Source organism: Elaeis guineensis, chromosome 12, assembly GCF_000442705.2.
Source record: "Elaeis guineensis isolate ETL-2024a chromosome 12, EG11, whole genome shotgun sequence".
Taxonomy (NCBI): domain Eukaryota; kingdom Viridiplantae; phylum Streptophyta; class Magnoliopsida; order Arecales; family Arecaceae; genus Elaeis; species Elaeis guineensis.
In genome coordinates this window covers 9,277,949-9,289,186 of record NC_026004.2, presented here as the reverse complement: position 1 = coordinate 9,289,186, position 11,238 = coordinate 9,277,949, and the positions used below count along the sequence as shown (strand labels likewise).

At 39.0% G+C, this 11,238-nt stretch overlaps 2 protein-coding genes across 2 annotated transcripts; both read right to left on the bottom strand.

Moving 5' to 3' along the window:
* Positions 1 to 5,733: 5,733 nt before the first annotated feature.
* LOC105055515 (putative disease resistance protein RGA3) lies at positions 5,734 to 9,335 on the bottom strand. Its single transcript, XM_019854113.3, has 2 exons — positions 6,102 to 9,335; positions 5,734 to 5,996 (listed from the first exon to the last, which is right to left on the bottom strand). Exon 1 carries the CDS (start codon positions 9,031 to 9,033, stop codon positions 6,139 to 6,141), a length of 2,895 nt encoding a protein of 964 aa, XP_019709672.2. The 5' UTR covers positions 9,034 to 9,335; the 3' UTR covers positions 5,734 to 5,996; positions 6,102 to 6,138.
* LOC109504784 (putative disease resistance protein RGA1) lies at positions 9,078 to 9,635 on the bottom strand. The gene has a single exon (XM_029267483.2). It carries the CDS (start codon positions 9,633 to 9,635, stop codon positions 9,078 to 9,080), a length of 558 nt encoding a protein of 185 aa, XP_029123316.2.
* Positions 9,636 to 11,238: the final 1,603 nt, after the last annotated feature.

Sequence of the window (11,238 nt, the reverse complement as noted above, 5' to 3'; positions counted from 1 at the left end):
CTAGAATAGAACTACTACTTAGACAACAAAAGTTGACAAGGATGTGAAGGATATACTTAAGGTATGCATTCTTAAGAAAGATTTTTTCTTTTCTAGTCATGTTGCAATAATGGAACTAAATTGGTTCTTGTATCTCAATCCTTTAGGACAAACTAACATCGTTGATTTGTTTTCTGAAGTGAGGACTCTTAATGCTTGATTGAACTTCTTCAGCTTTATTTTGTATTATTTGAGTGAAATGTATAGAACCATTGGTTGCTATTTGAGAACTTTGAATAATTTGCGATTCACTATTAGGGATGGTATTTTTTCCCGGCCTACCAGGTATCTGACCTAAGCCGACCCAATTAAAAGGCGGGTGGATATGGGTTTTGGAAAAAAAAAATATCCGAAGCGGGTTCGGATCTAGTATTGGTAATGGTATGACCTGCCCCAATATAATATCTCTCTCTCGTTTAAATAAATTTAACATCTCTCTCTCTCTCTCTCTCTCTCTCTCTCTCTCTCTCTCTCGTTTGAAACCAAACATAGTCCGGTCGGGTCCCCACTCCCCCCCACCCTGACACTTGTTGGCCAACCAGCCAAACCCTAACGGCACTATAGCGGCCTGGCGGGTCCCCACTCCCCTACCCTTGCGGTAGCCCGGTGGTCCCCACTCTATCCCCCCACTCCGACATTCAAATCATAGCGGTGGCCTGGTAGGGGCTTGGTGGTGGATGAGGAGGGTGTTGGTGGTGGAGAGGAAGCAATGCTGCGACGAGAGCTTGCTGGTACCGATGGGGGTTTGGTGGCAGACAAGAAGGGTGCCAGTGGTGGAGAGAGCGGCATCGGGTTCCATTCACTACTTTGCTAGGTCAAGCATCGTCTTCATCGACTGGGGGTATTGGTCTGGGGGCCTGGAGGATCGCTAGTTGGGCAGCGGAGGGGAGGAGGGTGGCCAGTGGTGTCCATGGCTATGACAAAGTCACGCAACCCTAGCCATTGTCTAAGCTTCCCTATTCGGCCGCTCCAAGCCTCCGGCCTCCCTTCTAATTAAGGTAAGCCTTTTTCCCACATGGATTGATTATTATTTTTTTTTTGCTTTTCACTTGATTGGAGATTGGAGGGGCTTGAGATTTTTGATTGGAAGAGGAAGAGGATTTCAGATATACCCGATCCGACCTGTCCATGTAGCCCGACCCGACCCGACTCGAGACGGATACAGCACGGGTATGGGTATGGGTTTTTTTCTCATAGGGAAGGTATGGGTATTGGTCAACTTGACCAATACCTGACCCATTGCCATCTCTGCTCACTGTAAGGTTAAATGTGTTTCTTTTGTTATTATTAAGCCAGGGTTTAATTGTTGGTGCAAACTCCCATTCTAGTTTGGTGTTGGTTTGGTATGATATTGGGATGGGTCCAGATGGTTTTGATGGACTGACATGGTCATTAAGAATCCGAACAAAAAGAAAAAAATAACAAAAAAAATTGCATCCCAGGATGCCAAGCCATCTCAAATGCCGGGAGCCAACCATCCTGGTCCATCTTGATCAGTACCAAATTGGATATTCTAGTTCAAGAGGAGAGGGGATTGGTGTTGCGGATGTGTCCCAGATATTATTCTCAACAAAACTATATGGTGCTTGTGAGAGATGTTGATACTGTCGAGATGTGAATCATTGGTGAAGGATGTAGTAGTGAGATACCTTTGCTTTGATTCTTTTTTAATAGATGGTTGATGTCTCAAGGAGGGGAATTACTAGCCCCCACCATTCTCGTAGACTGGAGCTTGAGAATCTATTCATTTTTCAGAGGATGGATAAACTTTTATTCCCTTCCACCCCTTATTCTTGTGAGTTTGCTGGCCTGCATGAGCATTGGAATGTAGTCTACTGGTTGAGAGTGGGAGTAACTAATAATATGTAACCCCACACTTGGGGTGGATATAGGCCCCCATATTTGCATATGGGGTGTGAATAGCATGTGGCACAAGTGGTGCATGTGATCAAAATATGAGGAATATTTTATGGATGATTGTGATCCTGTCGCTCAAGATTCCATTCTGATGTCTCTCTTTTGCATGAGCTGTGCTTGTATAGCCATTAATTAGGTTGAAGCAGGAAAATAATTTTTTAAATTTAAGTGAAAAATAATTTTTTAAATTTAAGTGTTTTGGCTAAATAAATTTGAAATGATACTAAAGTACAAGCTGCTTCCTATAAACTGAATTTCATGAAGGCAAAAGCTACAGCTTGACTGTGTGGTTGATCAGAGCTAGGAGCTTCTTCAAAATGTCAATCTTTTGTATCAAAAAAGAATATATTATCTTTCCTTTTCTCTAGAAGAACTTGTCAAATTTCTAATCTATCAGCTTCTCATAAATAGCTGTGCTTTGCATTTATATGGTTGTCAGCAGCAACTACCTCATATTTTAGGAACATGATAATATTGGAGATTTTGATAGACCTGAAGAGAAGCGAGCACAAGCAAAAATCCAAAAATTAATTGCTGTATTTTGATCTGTTCCACAAAGCATCAGTTATGGGGATATCTGTTGTCAAAGGAGTGTCAAAGGCTCTCAGATAGACAAAGTTCTATCATGGGATGCATGTGGATGTTAACATGATATGTGGCTTTCAGTTTTAACATGTTAAGGCATAATAGCAAATTTTAAGCAGTTCTTTTTCTTTTGTTGTAACTTAATGGCATATTATTTTTGAGAAGTCAATGCATTGTTTTAGAATTCCTGCATATCAAAGATTCAAGGTGAAGCTGCTTGCCCATCAGGTGTAGCGTTCTCTCCCTTCCGTGCGGCAAGACCGCTTAAAAGACCCCTTCACCTACTCAAGTTCAATTGATTAGTTTTATTTGTTTGCTTCATGATAATGCAGGAATCAAGCTACCCAATTTTTCAGATAAGGTTTAACATGTCCATTTTTTTGTCTACTTAATGTTTTTTTTTTCATCCATTTGCCTTGTTTTATTGATTGTGTATTTTGAGTAAATCCATCATATGATCTGGTATTCTGTTGTGTATTTTGAGTTAATCCATCGTATGATCTGGTATTCTGTTGTGCTTCCGTTTCCAAAACATATGAAATACCTGGCTTAGGGAAGAGTCTACCAGCTGCGATGCTACATATTTTTGTCCGTGATGGGTTATCACTACCCTGCTTTGCTTGAGATAAGGCAGGCCTTAACTACTTTTTACTCTTATTTATGGTCAAATTTTTTTCGCCTCATAAAGCAGGCCTTAACTACTTTCAAGTCTTACTTATAGTCAAATTTTTCTCGCCTTATTCATCTTTTTATGTCTCTGTCCAATCAATTCATTCGATTATATGATTAAACTACCTACCAAATGCTCATTCTTCAGATTTTGTTTTGTGCATCCAGTATGCTGAAGTTCTGGTTTTCTACATCTGTTTATTCTCAAATCCCTGAAAGTAAATGAATGACCACAAAATTAAGTAATCAGAAACGCTAGCAAGGACCTGATGGTTTCTTATGGTGTCTTGCAATTCCAGGGAAGGCAGCCAATTCATCTAATAAGATCTACCAACAATAGGGACTCTCTAACATATGGTTCTAGATCTCAATACGAATGCAATAATAAGAAATGATGTTGTGATGCATCAAATATCAAAAGAAACCGCCAAGAAATCTGGCGGTAGTTGTCACATGACCTATATGGTGCAGGAAAAACACTATAGTGCAGCTCTAAAAGCATTGTCAAAGATGTGCTTTTAAGTGAACGTATGATCACTGTATATTTGACAGCTTTAATGAATGATGTTTGCTGATGCTTGCTGGTAGCCAATTGCTGTGTTTCTATAATCATGGATGTGGGTGGCAAACACCATTGCCCCTTAGGAGCGCCATTGGCTGCAAATTAAATGAGATCACTGGAGGAAAGTAAGCAGTTGCTTCTTCTTAGGTGACACCAGATCACTTGGTCTAATTTAGCATGGCTGGGGTTTTTGCATCAACTTCCCAGTCAAGTACCATTAGAATTTACGGTCTTCAGTATCTATTATTAAATTTTAGAGACCTAAATGGCAACTGCAAAGGGGAACGCTGGTTCAGATAAAGCTGTTCTTTTGGTTCCTCCTGGGAAATAGGCTACCGACCGAGGACGATCTCTTCGAACGTGGCTGGAATCATCATATCAGGTGCCATCTATGTGGAAGAATGTTTTAAACGGCCAATCATCTCTTCTTTCTTTGTGGTTTTACTTCCTCCTTATGGCGAAACTTCTTTCACAAGGTGAAGATTAGAGGACTGCCAACCTCTCCATCTGACCTCTGCGGATCCAGGATGTAGCAAAAACGATGGATTCTCATCACTGTAGTTGTCAGTTGGGCCATTTGATTGGAAAGTGTTAGAGAGAATTTTCAGTGCCGAACCAAGACGGTGGTGGGTGCTCTAAGATTTTCTCCTGTCCATCTGGAGTTTTGCAATCAATATAAGATGCTGGGAGGGTGCTGAAAACTCTGAAGAAAATTGGAGTTAGGGTGTATTTGTTAATTTTGTCTTAGTGTTGAATATCTTATCCAGCCTAACGGCTTCTTGGGCTTCTCTTCTTTGTTTGTCTTTCCTCCTCACGCGCTTCTTTTTTAATATGTTTTTAGAACATAACACTTTTATCCGTGAAAGAAGCAACTGCAAATCTTTCGATTTCATGAATCAATAGTTCATGACAGATAAATAAGTTTGATTCTCATATTTTTTCCAAGGAGTTAAACCAAAGGTACAGACGTAGTCATTTTAAGACGGAAATTCCAAAAACACGATGCAAATAGAAGACCTCTTCTGAGTAGGAATTTTCTCCATGATTTTTAAATGGTTAAGGTCAAAAAAACCGTGCATGACGTTAGCTTGTTTGCAAATCTTCTTCAAGTAGCTTTTTAAATAATCTACTTCAGGCTTTCGCTTGTTTATCCATTCCCACACAATCAAAGAACGGGCGTGAACACAAAGTTTGCATGCCCATCCGTCCTCGTATATTTGCTTCTAACGCATTCCCATCCACCATCTAAATCATCGTGCCATGGCATCACTTCTCTATGGTTTCCTCGCCTATCTGGTGTAATGAACCACCACCGTTAATGGCCTTGCAAAATATCTAATACATGAAATCTAGTATTGGCTCTGATACCATCTATTATGTAATCTGATTACTTAAAGACTTGATCCACTTTTGGTCAACCTGGAGAAGTAAGAAGATTGAGAGGGGTCTCAGGAATGGTTGAATTTGGATAGAGAGGAATAGGAGGATTTCCACAAAGCATCCTCAATTAATGGGGTGCTGCACAAAACCATTGATTCTTCCATTCTCCGGGGACATCTCTCCACTGGCAGCGGAAAAGATAGCCATCAAGTGGTGTTTCTTCGCCTCGAGGCCTCTGCTTGGATATCACTCCCACTAGTTCAACACAGCCACTCCATGAAACCAGCATGTATCTTTTATAAGTTTGTTGTTGTTCTATTATCCTGTAATCATTCCTTTCTTTCCCAGGGTACCTTCTTTGCTTTGTTTTTTTTTTGTAACTTCCTTTATTCAAAAAAAAAAAAAAAAAATCCCTGTCTGCCGTAACACTGGCAGGCTCTTTCAAATGCAACCCATCTTCAATCACAAAACAATCATAAGTTGTTTGCGCTGGAACACTCGTATCAAAATTCAGAAATTCAAGTTGGCGTTCAAGATTAAGGAGAAAGAAACATCAGAGACAGAGAGGGTGAGAAAAAAACTACTGATTTATTGCATACAAATTTCTGGAAGTTACACACCAGCAAATGATGACATTATCAAAACAACAGGAAAAGGAAATTACAAATGTATCAGAACTCTAGGAAACAGAAATTACAGAAGGCAAAATAAAATCTAACTGAAAGGTTTAAAGCAAACGATGGAACCATGAAAGGACGGGGAAAAACCACCAAGTGAAAGATAGGGAAAATGCTGAGCACCCAATGATCCTCTGTCCTTGAGAAAGAAGCACGAGCATTGCTATCTGAGTAAAGAAAAGGTTCCTATAAGATTAGCGATATAACAACCAATTTAAAGGTGCTAGAGAAATCAAAAATGGAAACAAAAATGTAATGGAAGGAGAAATCACCTCAATGACAAGAGGATGTTCGTGGACCCTTGCTTTATCAGTCCACTGACTCTTCTGATTCCGCGATGTTGGCTTCGAAAGTGGGTGGATCCTTTGTATACCAAATATATGATGAGAAGGTGTCATAGTCATGGATCTCGACCTGGGGGATCGGCTGAATGATGGGCCAGTTGGGGCCGTCCTTGAGGAAGGTCTTAAGGAGTGGTAAGCTGCATCTTAGTTTAAATTCTTTAAGACTCTGCATAGCAGTCGGAGCATTTTGGAGTAGCTCCAATAACCACTGTGGGAGGCGCTCTGTCTGTCCATCAGCATCGGTGGTGGATGTCTCTAATGTTACATATATTTTTTGCAACTTATCAAGATTCTCGACGTGCTCCAACATCGGACACACCCATACTACCAGATATTTCAGTGAGGGAAGGTTGTTGACTTCTTTTAGGTTGTCGGCGCCCCTGATGTACAGTTCCTGTAAATTGGTGGCATGCCGTAGGCCTTCTGGAAGAGCTCTCAGCTTGGGACAATAAAAAAGCTCCAATTTCATGAGATGAGGCAGCAACTTGGGGGCTCCTCTTCTTTCTTCACCAACCCCCTCCACCATACCAAACGACCATTCTTCCCAGTTGGACATCTCTTCAAATCGCAGCTCTTCAAGGTTGGGAAATGAAGTCGCTGCTGACGATTCACGGGGGCCAAGAAATTCAGGTCCGATGGTATTGATTGCACCTGCTGTACTAATATGAAGAGATTTCAGCTCGGGCAACAGGCCTAGTGGAGGAAGAGCTCTCAGCTTGGGACATATACTAAGCTTCAATTTCATGAGATGAGGCAGCAACTTGGGGGCTCCTCTTCTTTCTTCACCAACCCCCTCCACCACACCAAACGACCATTCTTCCCAATTATGCATCCATGTAAATTCCAGCTTTTCAAGCTTGGGAAATGAAGCCGCTGCTAACGATGCACGGGGGCCAAGAAATTCATGTCTGATGGTTTTGATTGCATTTGCTTTATAAATGTAAAGGGATTTCAGCTGGGGCAACAGGCCCAGTGGAGGAAGTTGCGGACATGATTTACAATCAGAGAGTCTTATTTTCGTCAGGTTAGGAAAAGAGACATGCAAGGAAGTTGACATCATCCAGCTGGGAAATCTACTACCAAAGAAGTCATTGATCTCAAGTCTGCGTAGGTGGGTGGATTGAGGAGACAGGTCATTGTAAATGGTGTCAATTTTCTGGATTGCGGTTGCTTCTGCGTCATCTTCCTGTTCTTTGCAATTCAAAATCAGTGTCCTCAGAAAGCGGCTGTTTCCAAGTACCGGAGCTCCCGCTGGTTCTGTCCTCTCCAATCTGTTTATCTCCAGGAATCTCAGCTGGCATAGAGATTGTAGCTCCTTCAAATCACACCCCTCATCATCTCTTCTATCATCATGGCCCATCACCAATCCTTGAAGATGGTTCAGGTGTTTTAATTCGCCTACTCCCTTTGGCACATGAGTTAATGATGTTCCTTCAAGACGAAGGCATCTTAGATTGCACAATTTTGTGATGGCCTTGGGGAGAGTATGCAAGAGTTCACAACCTGACAGGTTCAATGTCTGTAGATTTACGAGGCATCCGATGGACTCGGGCAATTTCTTGATTTTCGTCCGATCAAAATCTAGATATCTCAGGTGCAAAAGATCTCCTACGGAGTCTGGGAGGCTCTCAAGTTCTGTTTTGCTTAGGTCCATGACTCGCAGAAACCTCAATTTTTTAAAAAGTTCATTCTCGACCATCGTTGTTTTATCACTCCTCCAGTAACTTTCAGAATCAAAAAATAAAAAACTCTTCCAGTTCCCCCACATAATAAGAGTCCGCAAGCACTTTTGCTGTATTATTATATTAGGAACTTCCACTTTCTCCCCAATGTTCACTATCGACAAGCGACGAATTTTAGTCGAGGGGTTTATGTTACGTGGTTGCTCCTTGTCAATACAAATGCTTTCATCCCGTGTGAAAAAGAGAGCAAGGGAACGTAGCAGATCATGCATCCTGCAGTAATTGCCAGCTAGGTCACTCAATTCACCAAAAATGTCACATGGCTGTAAAAGGTTCCTCGTAATTAACTCCCTATAGTAATCCTCTGCTACATCTTCCATAAGATCATCTCCTTCTGCTGTTTTCACAAAACCTTCGGCCACCCAGTAACGAATGAGATCATCCGGATCCATCGTACAATCCTCAGGAAATAAGGAGCAATAAAGAAAGCACTGTTTGAGATCGGAAGATAAATCATCATAACTCAAAAATAAAGCTCCTGGGAGCTCTTTGTCAAGTTGGTTCATAGACCATGCATCACCTTTGAGAACCTTGCTCCACTCCGTGTTGGTTTTCTCCTTCGAACTCAAAACCCCTGCGATAGTCTTGATCGCAAGAGGAAGACCGTCACATTTTTCAATAATTTTAACTCCAACTTCTTTTAAATCAGAGATCACCTCCTCAACAACATCATCTCCAAAAATTCTTTTACGTAGCATTTCCCAGCCACTCTCATTATCCATTTTTTTAACATGATGGATATCTGCTTCCGTATTTCCATCTCCTCTCATACTTCCAACCACATTCGTATGACGAGTGGTAACCACAATCCTGCCACTAGCAGTTGCACGTTCAAAAGAATTTCTAAGCAAATCCTCCCATAAATCTGCGTTCCATACATCATCCAATACAATAAAGAATCTTTTGGAAAGTAAGGGGGAAAGACGGGATAGGAGCTCTGCCTTAGTTTCATCTTCCTTATATTCTCCCTTCGCACCCCGAATTATATTTTTCAGCAAATTTGTTTCTGAAAAAAAATCTTGAGAAATACACACCCATGCTCGTATGGAAAAGTTATTTTTGATACTTTCATGGTTGTATATGTTAGAAGCAAGGGTGGTCTTGCCGATTCCACCCATCCCAACAATCCCCAGAACTTGATATTTTTTATTGTCTTCTTTAATTAATGACTCACAAGACTCTTGGTATCCTCTTCAATTTGTGCCCCCACAATCCTGGACTTCGTGACCACATCAGGAGAAGTTTGCCGATGATTTACTCCACCCACTCGAACATCATCATGCCTAATACGTTCTAGCGAAGACAATTTTGATTGATCCTCTAGAGTCATGTTCAGCCTATTATTAAGTTTTCTAATTTTGCCACCAATTTCATAGCGGAACTTGATGCAGCTAAAGCAAGAACATAAAGAAAAGTGATGGCGTACCGCTGATTCGGACGGATGATCTTCCAACAATCTCCCGCCCTTGATGATACAAAGGTCGATGATATCGTCCGCATCATACATGACATCTTTCAACTTCTTCACCCAAATACCGATAGTCTCGTCCGTATGCCTCCTCTTCTCTGCAGCTTCAAGATAGTCTTTTATACTCTTCATTATTTCCGAAAGCCTCGTGAGCTCGCCCTTCACGCCTAGGATCGTGGATATCTCTCCCTCTATAACTTCAGAAAGCTTGCCAATGTATCTTCCTACAAAGGCATCTAAAATCATTGCCATTTTCTGAGACCAGCAAAGGATGGAGGATCTCACACCACTCAAGAGGTCAAGTTAACTCTTCTAATTCCGAGTCATCCACCATTTATGGTACTGGCTCAAGTCCTTAGAGCATCTAGGAGAGACTTAAAAGCAAAGCAACGAAGAACTTGCGTAGGAGATATTCTTCTCATCGTACAAAACACACCAACGCATTAAGAGATATAGGCCTGTAGCGAAGTGAGATTTTGGTTACTTTCTGCCGACAAACATTGCTTTAAATGTTCTCGTTGTTTCCTGCATGCTGCTGATATATTATGGGCAGCCACTGGCTAGTTCCATGGCATATACTACAAGGATTAGCCTTCTGTCAATCCGCACTACTAAGCGACCATTGGATTGCACACAGCTCTCAAATCTATAATCTAACGGTTAAAGAACAATAAATTACATCGTCTTATATATAGTTTAAAAATTTCTTAAGCATATATTTCAATAACATATAAACGTTACTTCACCCAAAAAAAAAAAAAGATTAATAATAATAATATATAAAGGATGGATAATGTGGGTTGAAGTCGAGTAGACTTGGTCCTGGGTCTCACCCAATTACGTAGGACACTTTAGGTGAAAATCTTATTCCACTTTTTTATCTTTTCACACTTTTCTCTAGTTATCATCTCATCTCGGGTACATCTACATCTCGATTTATCTCCGCTGCAATCATCCACCGATATGGCAGAAATTTCAGAGCTCTTTTTCAAAATAATTCAAAAAAAAAACTTAAATATCAAAATATATCAAAACGAAATTTATTTACCAAACTAATGCAAAAGAGAAAAACGCCATTTTGAATGACGTTTTTTCCCCTTCCACGTCACCCCCCTTTTTCACGGTGGCATCATCCCAAAAAAAAAAAAAAAAAAAAGAAACGCCATTTGGAATGGCGTCTTTAAAAACGCCATTCAAAATGGCGTTTTCAAATTTTTCCACAAAAAAAAAGAGAAAAAATCATGAAAAAATAGGAAATTTGGTTTTTTAAAATTTGAAATTAATTAATAAATTATAATTATAATTTTGATTGACATTAAAAATATAAAGATTTGAATTTGTAATTCATTAAAAAAATTAATTTAGAATTTTTATTAAAAATATTTTTTAAAAGATGTAAAAAAAATCTTAAGAAATAAAAAAAAATTATCATAGAAAATAAAAAAAAGAGAAAGAAATATGAAAGAAATAAAAATATGAAATTTAATTGAAAAATATCATTCGAAATACTTGTCCTAAAAATTTTTAAAAAAATTATAAAATTTAAAATTAAAAAAAAAATTATAATGTAAAAATTAAAAAAAATAAAATTTTAAAGATTAATTAAAATTAAAATATTATTTCAAATTACTTTCTTAAATTAAAAATAATTAATTTAAAAAAGATTCAAAAAAATTTGAAAAATAGACTAAAAAATTTTTATAAAAATATAAAGAATTGAAAAAAAATAGAAATTATAATTGTAATTGAATAACAAACTTTATAATTTTTAATTTTAAGAAATAAGAATTATAAATGTAAATGAAATTAAAAATTATATTTTAAATAACAAAATTAATTTAAATATAAATTTTTA

What these genes read in the sequence shown, in the direction of transcription:
- LOC105055515 (XM_019854113.3), bottom strand. Translation starts at nt 9,033, where the DNA reads ATGGGTGGAATCGGCAAGACCACCCTTGCTTCTAACATATACAACCAT.
- LOC109504784 (XM_029267483.2), bottom strand. Translation starts at nt 9,635, where the DNA reads ATGGCAATGATTTTAGATGCCTTTGTAGGAAGATACATTGGCAAGCTT.